Source organism: Perca flavescens, chromosome 7 (genome assembly GCF_004354835.1).
Source record: "Perca flavescens isolate YP-PL-M2 chromosome 7, PFLA_1.0, whole genome shotgun sequence".
Taxonomy (NCBI): domain Eukaryota; kingdom Metazoa; phylum Chordata; class Actinopteri; order Perciformes; family Percidae; genus Perca; species Perca flavescens.
This window is the reverse complement of record NC_041337.1, coordinates 27,179,380-27,195,592: the sequence shown is the minus strand read 5'-3', so window position 1 is coordinate 27,195,592 and position 16,213 is coordinate 27,179,380. Positions and strand designations below refer to the sequence as shown.

The window sequence follows — 16,213 nt, the reverse complement described above, 5'->3', positions numbered from 1 at the left end:
CAACTCATTTTCTAAGGACATTTAAAGTCAACTAAATAAGAAACATATTGCTTAAGATTCTACATGCAACAGGACTCTAATCTAATAGTATCTGAAGAGCAGCTCCAGTCCCTGTTTGCTGGTTCCCTGGTGATTCCAGACTGAGTTTTCAGACACTATATTGATTTTAATAAAATAATCATTCTGTCTGTACAGCAAGATTCAACCCTACAATAACTTGCAGCTTGTCAGAGTGAAACTGTCCAACCCGATACTGTCACATTTCTTTCGCAGAGCAAGCCGTTGTTTTTGCACTGTGGAACTAGCTAGGCCTCAAATCAGTCGCCTGTTCTGCTTCAGGATTTTTCTTTCATGGATGTGATCACCTAGCCGTGCACAGCCTTTTGTGACTGAGATAACAAAAGGGAAAGCAGCCATGACGCACCACACAGCAGAGCTTCATTTAGTGTAAACAGTGCTGAAAGAAACACCATGGCAAGTAACACTAACACCTCCATTCTCCAACCATCTCACACTCTCAAACACACAGGCAGGCATGCTTACATACATGTGCAAACACACACACCGACCAACCGACCGACGTGCACGCTGACAGGTTCTGTGTCCTTCTCCCGTTCTGTTTTTCTTCACTCATCTTTTCTCTGCACCCGTCGCTCTCAGACTAACAAGTGTGAATAATAGCTAACTATAGCTGGGACTCAGACATATAATTGTGTGTCCGCTTTCTTAACAACAGACTTCTTCTCTTTAGATTCAGGTGAGATTTCTTTCATATTTTCTCTACTCAGACTGCTTTAGGTTTGACTTCAATTCATTGACCCTTAAACTTAATTAATTTAATTGTTTAATCATCAATGTGAAGTGAAAAGGGTTCAAAAACAGAATTGTAGTCTTGTACAGCACATATATTAAACTTCATGTTTAATAAGGTATTTACACCAGTTGTTGTTTGACTCTTAACAGTTCAGTTCTACCTATAATATGAAAGTGTTTATTGTACACTGATTACAAAATAAAAATGTAACAGTGAAACTATGTACATTCACAAAAGTACACTCCTGTACAGGAGAGAAAATACAATTTAGAGTCTTTGTATCTGAAGACCATTCAGGCGCTGAAACCCTCCCAGACAAGCCATTTGAGGGAATTGCCTCTTGGAATATCTCACCAACATTTTGTTTTTTTTGTATCAGTCACTGCTGGTTGCTGAGAGTCAAGTCCCCTCAGTGAGGCTCATTTTAGAGATTGCCATGAACATTGCTGGCTTGTTTTCCTGTTGAGCCTAGTTATAAAAAACGTCATCCTCGGATAGCGAGCTGCTGTCTACGTGTCGGACAGCAGCCTCTGCAGTCGCAGGGCCTCTGTCCTCGATGGGACGATCTCTGTCCTGCTGGGTGTTGGACGTCGAGGGAGTGCAGTCGACCGTTGGCGGAAGGACCGGGTTGGCCACCCGGTTGTTGTCATACGTCTGGGCGTGGATGCTGTACAGGTGCTGAGGAACACTGACGCTTCCACCGTCCAGCAGGAACTGGGACAAGAAGTGGCTTTGTGCTGCTGAGGAGGGATAATAACAGTATCAGTCAAATGGTTGCTACTTGAAACACTAAAAACATGATTTGAACCAGGGGTGATTCTAGGATCAGACCTTTAGGAGGGGGGGGGGGGGCTCAGCCCCAAATGAGAATATGACACGGATACAGTGCCCCCCCACCCCGCTAAATCAATAATTTCATTAGCCAATAATCTCTGAGCTAGCTACTGAACAACAGCGTCAGCTAACATTGACACTATTAACACCATGATGGAACTCAACCTGACACTTTATAAGTCACAGTTATAACGACCAATTTGACACAATGCTCTAACATTCAGCAATTTTAGTTGCTTACGTTTCAATTTGGGTTCTAATCTGCGCCATGAAATTTCCAACTTCTTCTCTGGGGACTACAAACGTTCAACTTCACAACCACACTACTGCTCTTCCTCTGACAGATTGACCAAAACTATGTTTCTGTTAACCCTTTCCTTGACCATATATATGTTGTTTATATAGGTCATATGTTATATAACATACTATATAATATGTTATACAAACATTATTTGTATACTATGCAAATATATGTTAAAATAAAATGTATATCATATCATATGTTTGCATACTACACATAAAATCAATTATTTGGGGCAACAGTATTAATTATGTTCTCTGTTGTGTCTCATTTCTCTCAAAAATCCATCATCATCATTTAAATAAGGACATTTAGATTATAATCAGCCAAATCCAGACGGAAGCTATTACAGCCGAAATGCCCCATTACCTTGTAGTTTTAATCCATTTGTTTACATGTATTCAGACACAACAGAGCTGCACATTTTGCAAATTTCAAATTAAGATAAAAGAGAAATCATAGACCAAAAGCTCCAGTGACACACACATGATCCTTTTACATGCCGTACCTTGTAAACTGGTGGAGGGCTGCTCTGAGCAGTCGTTCATGGACCACACATGCATGGATGCCTCAGCCAGGGCAAACTGCTCTGCTACTCCTGTGAAACATACACATTTTACGTTCCTTTTCTCAGAAGTCGACCCCCAGTTGTTTTCACCAAGTCCCTCAGGAACAAACATGAAATCGAATAAGCGCACTAGATTTAAGCCACTGTCATGGGACGTCTTAAGGGCCATTGATTTTTGTAGGCGCTCCCTCCTTGTAACAGCCAATCGAACAGAAACAATGCCCAGAGGGATCTGAGCTTCACTTCATCTCCACTGACCACATCTTGTTTTTCATTGGTCTGTCTCACCTGCAGCGAAGCGAGCTTCCTTGATCTCGTCCGTCATTTGGGAGTAGAATTGTTCATCCTCCTGAAGCTCGGCCCCCATCCCCCCAGGCCCCGCTCCAACCGCCCCCACTTCCCCTGGCCTGGCTGCCTCCGCCCCAACCCTTCCACTCAATCAGGTGAGCAACTCGCCCCTGGGCCATCGCCGTCGGCTTGGTGATATGCTCCTTTACCGTGGCCACCAGACCTAAATAAGGGGAGGAGGAGGAGGGATACATCTTGATAAAGTGGATTAGACAGTACATGTGGTAACAGAGGAAAGGAAAGTGGAAAGTGATAGGCTATAAAATGGTGTACAGTAGGTGAAACAAAATGCCACAGTAAGGGACGTGGGATGTGGAAATGTAAAAAGGCGACACAGAGTAGAAAGTCTACACTTGTAGCATATTTCAGTGAGCATTTACTCCTGATTTGCATAGCCTGAAGCATGAAAGAGGAACTTTACTGATGAAAAGCTTCTTGTTTTTTTACAGACAGCACTTTGTTTGTATCTGTATATATTATAACTTAATGAAAAATACATTTATTGTTTTTTTTTCTTTTTCTACAACTTACATAAATTAAAATGGCTATTTATTAACAACACAACACAAAACAAAACCACTTTGGTCCTATTGTGTCAAGTTCTTTTAGTGCATATAATTATAAAGATGTGTACAGACAGAAAGCGAAGCAAATCTTTGCCTTGTGTTGTTTGCGCGATTTTGACTGCTCTGTTTGTGCAGTTAGTGTTGATTCAGTCCAAAAAGCCAATTTACCAACTGTACGTCCCTTTTTTGGAGTATATCAGGGCATTTGTTTTAATTCTGGGATTTTAACAGGTCAAAATGTAAGACGTGAATCTTATTGTTTTCAAGTTTCAAGTCTTAAGTAAGGCCAGTCATAGCAGTCAATGGAAGTCAAAGTCCCAAGCCCTCATTATTATGACCAAGCATTACATCTTCAGCTATGTTACTTGCACTAAATGGACTCCTTTCAAGCAGTAGGAGGTGCTGTCCTGTATCTCTACAGTATGTTATTCATAACCTGTAGAATCACTGGGCAAAACCACAAAAGAACATAATTTATTTTAATCGCAAGAGGCAAGGGTATAAAGCTCCAGGGAAATAAAGAGTTGAAGTGAAAGTGACAGCATACCTTGGTCATATTGCAGAACAAATCTTACTTAATACATGTAAAATGATAAAAGGGAAAGCTTGAAAAGGCAAAGGTGGAAAAAGAGAATGAGGAGGAAAGGTTAAGGTAAGAAGATAAAGAAAAAAGGCAGAAGGAGAGAGAGAGAGAGAGAGAGAGAGAGAGAGAGAGAGAGAGGGACCGGGTAACAAGCTTAGAGAGAAATGGATACAGTTAAATGAAAGAAGGAAGCTAAGAGAGTTGGCGTGCATCCTGGCTAATTAAACCCGAGAAAAACATCCCAACGTGTTATTCTCATTTGATCTCAACACATAGAGACTCTTCTCTGTGTTTTGTTGTGCACTGCAACTCCCACTGCTGTCTCACCCTGCGTTCACACTGTGACGACTGTGTTATGATGCTGTTCTGCTGACGCTCGATGGTGAGGAAGCTATGCTTGCATCTATTTAAGTTATGTGCACACCACAGGAAAATCCTATTGTTTTTCAAATTGGATATGTTGGCCTTACTGTCCACACTGCAGTGGGAAAAGGACCAAATCATATTAGGTTGACGTTCGCACCCCAGAGAATAATCATGTGTCCCTCTGCATGCAGTGGGCAGCAGCAAGCTGATTTCAGATTTCTCTGTTGAATTGTAGCTATAGTGCAGGCTGCAGCCAACGAATACTATTAAAAACACTGTGCTGTTTCGGGCTACTGACTGTGCAACTGAATAGGCTTGGTAGGGTTCTTATGTTGAATTAAAAAATGCCACACAAACTATATATGAAAGTGTCAAATGTGGATGCCTTTTTCTGTTCTGATGTGAGAAAGAATATTTGAATTGTATGCCAAAATGTGTGATTGTCTGTAAAATATTTTCATGATGGATCAACAATACTATTACAGTCTTGTTAGTCTACAGTATATCGACAACGTTTCCGGATGTCCCTAATTTTCGGCCGGGTGTCCGTTACCTTCTGCTTTCTTTGTGTTGGCATTCTTAACGCCGGTGGATTTCTGAGGACTATGGTTAACTGCTCCTCAGATCTCTGCAGGAAAAATCCAGACAGCTAGCTAGACTATCCGTCCAATCTGAGTTTTCTGTTGCACGACTAAAACAACTTTTGAACAAGAGCATGTTCCACCAAAACAAGTTCCTTCCAGAGGCTATTGAGTACTGAGTTTCCTTGGTTGCTGTAAGAAATGACTGGATTTCTCAGTCTTGTTTATCGTCTTGCTACAGTAACACAAGCTTACACGTTTAACAAAGTAACCAAAGTCAGTCAGGAATAAATCCCGTTACAAAAATAGACATATATTGGATTATGAGAGGCATGCATGTTGTGAGGAAACAGAGTGGATGAACAAACATCCAAGTCTTATAAAACCTGTAGGTGCTTCATTCAGAGCTACCAGCCAACACAGGACTAATTCTAGAAAACAACAGTTAATCAAATCCTAAAGAGGGTAAAATGGATAAGTACTGTAATTTGCTTGTTTACAAGCCACAAGTGTTGATTTCAAGCTGTGGTGGAAGAACAACAAAGCAAATCAAATTTGGCGCGTGCAAATGTGATGCTAATGAGCAAATGCTACCGACGTTGCTCTTTCTACGGACTAGAAAAAGAAGAAAAGGGTAAACAACGGGCAGCAGCATTGCCGTCAATGCTTCGATTTGATTCAATGACCTACTTGGTTGGATCAAGCTTTTCATTCACCATAAAAGAGCTCATCTTAACCCAGTAAGTTTACAAGACAGACTTGCAGTCACTCTGAGAGTCCTGGCATCCGGTTGTTGGCAAACTCGTTCAGGTCTCCTTTTTCCACTTTGTCGCGCACCTCTGACAAAAAAAAGAAGAGCTGTGCGCGACCTCTGCTCGCTCGCTATAAAGAATATTACATCATTTTGACGCGCCACCTTGGATGCGTCTAGTATATAAGAGCCTTAACGTGACACACACACAGAACGTCGGAGGTGTGTTGTTGTTGCCACAGCCAGAAGACACATTTTGTTTCAAATGAAGCTGGAGGCTGCAAAAAACCCCACAGCTGACTAAACTATTTAAAAATGACGGGTTTGTTCAGGACACCCCCGTCTGTCACTTTCACGTCACCTTTTGGTATCGGCTCAGCTCGCTTGGAACCTCCACGGAGGTGGTACTAAAAAAGTACCTGTTTCGTAATGAAAAACCAAAAAAGGTGAGTAGAGTCGAGGCTAGTCGAGCAGGTACCATGTAATGGAAAAACGCCATACCACTTTGTTTAGAAGTGATCTGTCTTGAAATCTGTCTTTATAATATGAGCTATGTTAAAAACACAAAGCATGGTTTAACCAGTATATTGTGTCATGGTTGTGGTTTTCTGTTATAGTTTTTCCTGTTCTATTGTGTTCATTTATTCCCCGTTTCCTTGTTGTTTACTGTCTCTTTGGTTCTCTATTTCATTTTACCACAGCCCGTCTGTGAAGAGCCTGTTCACTCCCTATTCAGCCCCATTGTACCGAATTTGGTTGCAGTTTCACCAGAGTTCCACCGGGGGTTATCGCGGGCGGGGGCAAAACGAATGGAGCTACATGGCTAATTTTTCTCTTTCGCCTGATTGTCGTTGCGAAATCTCAGATTTGATTGTAGTTTTTGTAAGTTCCACATGGATTATAGGTTGAAAGTTGAATGAACGCGTACATAATGTCCTTTCAATTTCTTACAGGTTGAGTCATTGCCCATAACACTCTAGCATTCTGCTAATGAATGCTGATTGGTCAGTGAAGGCCTGATTACGATCAGAGATCCCGTTTGACGGCATCCGAAGCGGAACCAGAATGTCAGAGCCCGTCTGTCTGAGCCCAGTGTTGGGAGTAACGGCGTTTAAGTATAACGGCGTTACTTTTCAGTAACGGAGTAATCTAATTAATTACTTTTCCCATCGTGCAACGCTGTTATCGTTACTGAGAATGTAAAGTGGTGCGTTACTACAATTTGGTTGAATGAAGCGCAAGGTTAAGGTGTCAGGCTTTTCCTTTACACACCAGCTGCCTGGAGAGAACAGGGGGATGATGACACCGTTGCAAATGCAATGATGATTGGCTGGGTGGGGGATGCCCTGCTCACGCTGTCTCACTGCACGCTCTGACTACCACTAAACACAAGACTGCGACAATAGCAACGAGCCAGGGAAATTCAAAGGTAGCGTTCTCGAACTGGAAGTACCGGCACTACTTCTCCCTCATTGAAATTAAAGGCAAGAATGTTTATGTAACATGCACACTATGCCCTGGAAAAAATACTTTATCCACGTCTGCCTCAAGCCACTCCAATCTTATGAAGCTCCTCACATCAACACATACTAACGCGACACTTGTTGCTGCTGCTAACCCAACCCCAAGCCCAAATGCAGAGCGTGAGCTCCAGCGAAGGAGACAGAGCCACTCTGTTAAAACAAGCAACGCTCGATTTTTCGGGTCAGCAACAGGTGACCAAGGCCGAGCTGAACACATTGATTGCAAGGTATGTTGTTGAAAACATGCTACCCCTGTCCACTGTGGAGTCTGAGTTATTCAGAGCTATCCTAAATACCAAATGTTCCAAAATACTGTTTATAGTGTTTTTATTCTTCAGTCAGTTAATATAAACATATTTGAAGATGCTATAGAAAGTAATAGCGTTATAGAACATAACAAATAACGTCACAGTTACTTTGCTGAGTAACTAATTACTTTTACACTGTGGTAACTGAGTTACTAACTGAATTACTTTTTGGGAGAAGTAATTTGTAATTGTAACTAATTACTTTGTTAAAGTAATTTGACCAACACTGTCTGAGCCTAACCTGTCAGCTGTGTTGTCGATGGCTCGAGAGAAAAAAGGAAGTGACTCAGAGCTTGCCGTAAAGCAGTATTTCCGGCCATACGATGTGTATGACATCATTTACATTTTAAAAAGGCTTTTTAGAACAAAAAAGCGACTCTAAAAAAATCGAACACCCAGCAGTGTGTATTTTATTTGCCTCCCCTTTTGAATGCAACATTCAAATTACTAGACACAAAATGAAATCCTGAGAAAAGTGGATTTTGAAGGGTATAGCTCCATAGACCACCATTCATTCTGCACTCGCCCATGAGCGCCCTCATATGCAACCAGAGTGGAACTGTTCAGAAGCCAGAGGTTTCCAGAGAGTGGAAGTTCTCCCCTTATTAGACATTCTTTGTTTTCATCCTCGTGTATGTTTTTTGCTTCAGTTTCCTGTTTTATTTTGTAGTCTGTTTCTCCCATGTCACGTCTTGTTTTACGCCTTTGTGATTGTCTGCCTCACCCTGATGTGTTTCACCTGTTCCTGAGCCCTCGTGTCACCTGTCCCTTGTTTCATCCTTGTTACCTTGTGTATTTAGTCTCTGTGTTGTCTTTGGCTGTTGTCAGATCATTGTGTGGATTTCTACCCCGTTTGTCTCGGTGTTCCAGTATGTTTTAATGCCTGGTCTTTTGTTTCCTAAACGATTTTTTTTGAACTATTTTGCTAACTTGCTTACTTCAGGATTCTTTTTGTTGTATCCCTTTTTATTTATTAAATTCTCGAACTCAACACTGCCCTGTCATCTCTGCATTTTTGGGTCCACCATTTTTCTAAATCCTGACAATATTGTTTACCATGTTCTGGCTGATGGAAATGTCATTAGGTTTGGAGCCATTTGGACATAAACCAAAGTAGTGAACAAATTACATTTTTTTACCTGATGATGGTGCTAGATGAAAAGTTAACAGTTTAAACAGTTAAACAGTTGTTGAAACATTTTACCTAGTGGCGCTAAAGTTAAAGTCAGGGGATCACCAAGGTCATTAGGCTCCATCCACCGGAGATCATGAATTTTCCTCCAATCCATTATTATTGAATATCAAAGATATGCACACGTTTGAAAAAAAGATTTTTCCTCATTTAAAAAAATCATAAATCCTAAAAAAAAGACCTCGAAAAGAGCCATTTTTCATGTGATCTAAAGATTTCAAAGTTTTAATGTTAGATACTTAAATTCCATATTTCAAGGCTTCAGAACAATCAGAACAAATGTTGTGACATTTTTCCTTATCAAACTAACTGCATACTAAATATAGTCTTTGGGCACAAAAGATGATTGACAAGTGATTAAGTCTGAGCAAATGTCAAAAAGCTTCTTTTTTTTTCTGTCACTCCAAAAGCAGGTGTCAGCCTCTCAACAGTCTGCCTGAATGTCTGCATCTGTCTAATGTATTTATGAGGTTTTCACAGCCTTCATAATTATACTGTTGGGCTAATAAAAGAGCTTTCACTGGGGAAAGTTCAGCAAGGAATAACACATTAAGTCCGATAATTAACCTCCTGCCGAGAGAGGGAAGCAGCGGAGATGAGGCAGATGTAGGACACAATGGGGAAAAGGAAATGAAAAAGAGTATGAGGCACCAACATGAAAAGAAGAGCAAGTCAGATTCAAAGGTGAAGAAGAAAATCAATTGGGAGAAAGAAACCTGTCTGTCTGTCTGGTGTGTGTGTGTGTGTGTGTGTGTGTGTGTGTGTGTGTGTGTGTGTGCTTGTACCTGACTCTTTACTCATGTCTGTCTGGGTATATTGGCATTACAGCATGCATATGTGTGAGAGAAAGGGCACGAAGGAGGAGGGAAATTACATTACTGACCTCCCATGGTTAATACTTTAGCTTGCTGTTTTCCCAGTCTTGTCTTGTGTGTGTGTGTGTGTGTGTGTGTGTGTGTGTGTGTGTGTGTGTGTGTGTGTGTGTGTGTGTGTGTGTGTCTCTCACCCATCAAAGAGGAAGTGGCCAGCTCGCCTATATCATAGCCACTGCTTTTATCTGCCACACTGCCATTGGTTGGATTCTGGCCATCCTGCACAATATGATGCACAAGAAGAGGGAGAATATCACATCTTTATCAACCCCTTTGTATGATAATATAAAAACCTTTAAAGCAGCTTTTATGATGTTTTCAACCGAGTAGTTATGACCTTTACATACACATAAAAACAGCACACTATACACACAAATGCACACATAAGCTCCTTGCATACATCCTCCTCTGGCAATCATGTCCTATGTGTGACAACTCAACTCATTGTATACACAATAAAAATGGCGATTATGACAATAACAGATGGTTTTTGTGAAAATCCTGCAGTATTCACACTCAATCAAAAGAAGGTGTTTTAAACTCAAGTAGCTGTTTATGTTTATGGGTTTAGACTATGGATTCATATATACATAATCAATAAAAGATGTGATGGAGAGATGCAAAAAATGTCTCCAAAAAAGCTGTAATCAATATGGAAAGATAAACTGCACTTCAAATACAGTACATCTCGCTTGGTTTAGTATTCTTGATCTAAAATTAAAGCTTAAAATGTTTTTGTTGCAAGCAAAATTGGATTATGAGTAAGTACACTGTTATCCCGAATTTAATTTAATTTGAGTGGAAACACGTTGCCTTAAACCATCTAAGTTTTTACACAAGGTGAAACTTAGCAGGTCAAATTAACACAGTATTAACACAGAGCGGTAAGTCATTACTCAAATCATTAGTAAACATACATTTTTTTCTGGAGTCATGTTGTCTAAAATAGGTATGTTAAGTTAAACCTTTACATCCACAAACAGACATCAGCCTACTTCACAGAACAGCTGAGTTGGAGTAGCTCTAACATTATCCAATCCAATCCAATCCAATTTTATATATATAGCGCATCTCACAGATAAACAAATCAACAAAGCGCTTCACAAGGTACATACAAACAAATATGGGGTAAAGAAAATACAGCATGACATGAGGAGAGACGAGGAGAAAAAGGCAACTCCCAGACTATGCCCCCACTAGGAGTACAGTGTGGGAACAGGAAAAAAACACCTCAGCAACATAATATAAGCACATAACCAATACAAGGGCAAACAAGACACGCAATGGGGGAGGGGGGTGTTGGGTGCATGGGGATGGGGGTGTTGGGGTTGAGGTAGTCCAGCACAGGCAAGCAGACATCTGGTCCTGCAGCCAAACAAAGGCGCTGGTCCCAGACCTGCCCGCCTGACTGGGGGTAGAAGCGGTGAAGGCGCCTGTTAGGGGGGGGGGGGGGTGGTTGCATATCTGTATATATGTAAGAGTTTGTGTATGTGTAGGCCTGAGTAGTCAAGCTACGTTTGGCCCCCGTAATCTGGTTTAGATGCTGGGTATATTGTCATAAAGCCCGTTATCACGCGGAGCTCTTTACCCAACTGACAGAACCACTTTTTCGGCTTAGAATTACTGTAGGAACCTGCTAAAAATAACACTACCTTGCCGTCCTCTCCACCCGACTGAACACACTATTGGCTTAGAATTACGGCAACAATTGATAAACACACTGCAAACTCACGGTCCTCTCTTCCCGATTTACAGCCTCCCTCTCTTGGCTTAAAATAGCTCACCGTTGTCTGCTACGCCGTGGCCCGCTTGCCTGGTGACGTTTGCAGTTAGCAGGGTTAGCATAGCGGCGTTAGCCAGGACCAGTCAGGATCACTTTACTGGCTGTCTCAATTGTTTTTGCGAGTAACCAACTCAGGTAACGTTACTCTAGCTATATAATTCAATGTGAGTACACAAATGTTGAAATTACATAAAATCCCCGTCCCTTGTAGCCATGATAAATTAGCCTGAAGCTAATGCTTAGCTACCTGTTCAGGAGGAAATTAGTCAACTCAGCATCCTTTTGGGCTCTAAGCTGTCTCCATCTTTCAAATATATCTTCAATATTTCTATCTCCGTTGATCCTGTTCGTTTGTTTTCTGCTTTCATGGCTGTACTGAGGTTACAGCTGTAGCGCGCTGAGTTTATGTTTTTACAGGTATATCTGGCAACCCGGCCTCGCTGTCAAACTGGGCAGTTGATAACAACACACAGGCCAAAACATAAATGGAACGGACATTTCAAAAGAAGAAAATACTGGCATTAGCATTGTTGTCAGAAAAGATAGTATTTCAACTTAGCCTTCATTAATATATATTTCCTTAATATCTGATGACGCATTGGGGCCCTTTTTAGATTTATTACAGTAAATATATTGGACCTTTAATATAAAAAAAACTGTTGGTTAGTGGTTACATGTATCATGTAAGACAGTTTGGCAGATTTGACATGTATTTTATTTGTAAAAGTAGCTTGTACTGGCAAATAAAACGTTTATAAAAGGGCTAAGTGTAAATGTAATTCATCCAACTGAACTAGGGGTGCAAAAGATAATCCTACATTCACAAACATTTCATACTTTAGTAAAAGTCTGTAATAACTCTAAACTGACATTTCTTAATTCTTCAGGGGCAGTAATACATTTATATGAGCAACAGATTGAGTGGCATCTAGCAGAGAGGTTGCAGATTGCAACCAACTGAATACCTCTCTGCTCACCCCTCCCTTTCCAAGTGTAGTAAAACCTACGCTGGCCTAAAAATGCAAAAGGTCAAGAAGTCCTCTCCAGCCAGTGGTTCGTTTGTCCGTTCTGGACTCCTGTAGAAACATGGCAGACTCCGTGGAAGAGGACCCCACTCCCTATGTAGATTTGAAGGGCTCATTCCAAACTATATCCACAACGTTTTAAACTCCGGTCGATTAATGAGGACTAACTGCTCCTCAGATCTCTGCAGGGTAAAGCCAGACAGCTAGCTAGACTATCTGTCCAATCTGAGTTTTCTGTTGCACGACTCAAACTACTTTTGAACGTACACATGTTCCACCAAAAGAAGTTCCTTTCTGAGGCTATTTTGCAGCGGCATCGGGGCTCCGTCCGGCGCTTAGTTTAGTCCAAGACGATTGTGATTGGTTTAAGGACATGCCTATATAGCCTACCACAGCACGTTTTTCTCCCATCCTGGAATGCTGCGTGGACTAGCCAGACCATCCTACACGGCGCTGTGGAGGAAGGTCTGGCAATGGAGAGTAATTCTAAGCTAATGAAAACACGATTCTTAGTTTCAGGTGATTATACACTAATGAAAACAGTTATGAAAATTGCATACCATTTTTGCCAATAAATCCCCCTAAATTCTACACTCTCCTTCTGCCAATATAGCTGTCCAGCTAGTTAGCAACAATATCTACAGTTAGTTAAATCAACCTGTTAAATACAAAACAATAACAATTTCGTTGTGAATATACTGATTCTATCTAAAATACCAAGACTAAATGCTTTTTTAATATTTAGGAATTTGTAAAATGCTGGTGAAATTAATTGTAATAGCAGATGTTCATATTTAAAACACAAATGTAGAGAAAGCTAGTTGATGAATCATGTAATTTCACTCCAGAAGCCTGCATGGAGAGTGTGATGGAGCCTGGCTGACGAACAGATTGAACATGTTATGTATGAAAGAGATATTAATCATAAAATGCAGCCGAACAGCTATCTCACTGTGCAATAAACATATAGGCAAATAATTATCTAAATTACATGATAAATCTGAACCGTGCTCTATGTATTAAAAGAATTACAGATGATTTTGAAGCGAGCATTAAAAGCAAACATTAAAGATTCTGCTTTTTTCACTCTTATTCAATCAGCACAACTGTGCTGGTAAACATTTAAAGGGTCGGCTCATCCAAATAATTTCTAATGGTATTAGAAATGCTGATAATTTTGATTTTATTTGCCCAGAGTTTAAGATATCTGTCTCTGAGATTTCTTCTCTTACCCCAATAAAATTTAAGTGAATAGATTTTTTTTTCCATTGCTCACAGCATTGACCATTTTAATTGAAAATTTCAAAAAGAAATAGCCTCTGGATAATTCACAGAACACAGCATCAACAGGTTTTATAGGGATTTTTTTTCTTGCTAGACAGCAGTTTCGGTGAAAACCGTTTGTTGAACCCACAATGTAAAAGCCAATACTTGTTGCTTACATATGAGCAGTAGACGCAAGAAAAGGCCAATTATAAGGCCAAAACCTATAAGGTAAATGTCATTGCTTTTACTCACCTTGACAGAGGATGGCTGACCCTCCTCAATCTGGTCCTGCACTGCTGTCATGGGATGGTGGAACTCTGTCGGGAATCACACACAAATACTGGTGTTGAATTCATGCTCTGTGTGTGTGTGTGTGTGTGTGGGTATGCGTGTGTGTGTGGGTGTGTGTGTGTGTGGGTGGGTGTATGTATTCATTGATGTGTAACGGCCAGGGGTCAAGTGAGGCTCATAATGGATGAGAGACAGAGACAGAGACAGAGAGCGAGTGTTGAATCCTCATCCATTCATTTAACTGGAGCCCCTCTGCATACTTAACTTGTAACCGGCCCACACTGTGCCTGTTTGCTTTTAAATTGCTGGTGATGAGGATCATTTGAACGATGAGAGGAAATTAAGCTGAGTACATAGCGATGGAGAATTAACATCATTAAAAAGGTCAGTGGACACACACACACACTCACACACACACACACATACATATATTTGCAGCAGGAATAGAAAAACACATGCCTGGGGTTTCCCCTGGGAGGTGTCATCAAGACAATTGGCTGTCGCTAAGGAAACGCGACAGCAACAGGAGGGAGTGATCTCCTTCCATTTACTTAAGTCACGATCGCCAGAACACACACACACACACACACACACACACACACACTGGTGCACAGGGCTGTATCTGGTCTCTGGCCTCATGAACTGCTATTAGCAGGTCAAGAAACCCATCAAGATCCCAGAACCAATACACTGTCTTTGTGGGGTTAAATCCCACCCTGATTCACATCACACACACACAAACACGCACACACACACACACACACACACACACACACACACACACACACACACAGACTTGAACACGGATACACACTCCTGTTGTTCTCTTAGCTGTCTGTCTGTAGCCTCACGGCTGCCTCTTTCTTTCCAGATTGAAAGCGCTGCTCTCATCACCCTCCACGTTGTTAAAAGGGACCCTTCCTGAACAAAAGCAGACTTTGTCTCACAAAATATTGTCACACTGCATCACAGATTCAGGCTGAAAATAATGTGCGAGTGTGTGACATGGTGTTAAATGTCATATACTAACAAAATAACATGTAGATTGTTCTGGTGGTATCACAGAAAGCTGGTACACCGAAATCACCTTTTTATATGAGATCTTTTGCTAGAACAAATAAGTACTTGTGTTCTTCCTAAAAAAAGGCCCTTCTGCCAGATGAGGCAACATCATTTTATCCAGACAACAAACACCACATACTTTCTCTCTGTCCCTGCTTTGGAAATAATCCAAGCAGGGACAGAGAGAAAATATGAGAGAGAAAATTGCAAATCAAGTCACAGATGACGAGCTTCGGATGGAGCTGTTATGTCCTAAAGCCACAGTTACTGTTTGCTGATCCTCACAATCCCTATCATCAACCTCCAAGTCCCCAAGTCTCATTTCTAAAGCAATCTCCATGGATTCACTCAAGATCCAGTGAAGCTGGGAAATAGCAGATGAAAACAAGTTTTTCGAATGAATTCTTTCATGGCAGAATTTGTCCTGTGCATCAGTTTCATCCTTCCTATGATGGATTCACATGCAAACACTTCTGCCAGGCTAAAAGGTGGTTGTCACCACCTCAAGGACCCCGTTACTTTCATTTACTGTTATTGTCTAGATTCTCACATGCAGAGCTATCCCTGAAAAGCTTGATGTAACTTTCTACAGCAGCCCTCAAATGTTTGTTGGCTGCTGTCAACACTTCCTGACACACACACACAGACACAAAGACCTGGACACAAACAGGTGGACTCGGGGCACTGACCTTTGTGACCTTTGCAGAGGCAGGCACCCATGGTGTCAGGACGGCCGGGCGGTTATCTGTTCACCATGGTGGCTTGAGGATGAGGTGTGGGTGAAAGGGAGGAAGAAAAGGAAAGATGAAGGGAAAAAAGAGGTATCAGTCAGCAGAGGAGCTGAGGCAAGGGGAAAGTAAAAGAGGATACCAGATGAACTGCAGGCTGATGCACTGTCTGACTTCTCTGTATATGAGGAGAGAGGTGAGACAGCGCCACAGACAAAGTGTGGGGAGGGGGGACAGAGAGAGAGAGAGAGAGAGAGAAAATCGGGGAGAAAGCATGAATGCCTGTTTGCTGACGATTTCGAATCTCCGCCCCTCTATTTTTTCTTCTATTCTCCTCCCACTTTATTATTCCTCTCCATCCTACTGTATCTCACTTTGAATGTAGGGCTTGATAACGGAGCTATATCTTGGATATTTTAATTGTATTCTATTCTAACCTTGCTTTACAGTA

At 41.3% G+C, this 16,213-nt stretch overlaps 1 protein-coding gene across 1 annotated transcript; it reads right to left on the bottom strand.

The window, feature by feature from the left end:
* Positions 1 to 904: 904 nt before the first annotated feature.
* fam131c (family with sequence similarity 131 member C) lies at positions 905 to 15,985 on the bottom strand. The gene is given in 7 exon segments (XM_028583808.1): positions 905 to 1,554; positions 2,458 to 2,547; positions 2,806 to 2,882; positions 2,884 to 3,028; positions 9,742 to 9,826; positions 13,934 to 13,998; positions 15,724 to 15,985. Coding segments are annotated over 7 exon segments (765 nt in total). The 5' UTR covers positions 15,755 to 15,985; the 3' UTR covers positions 905 to 1,282.
* Positions 15,986 to 16,213: the final 228 nt, after the last annotated feature.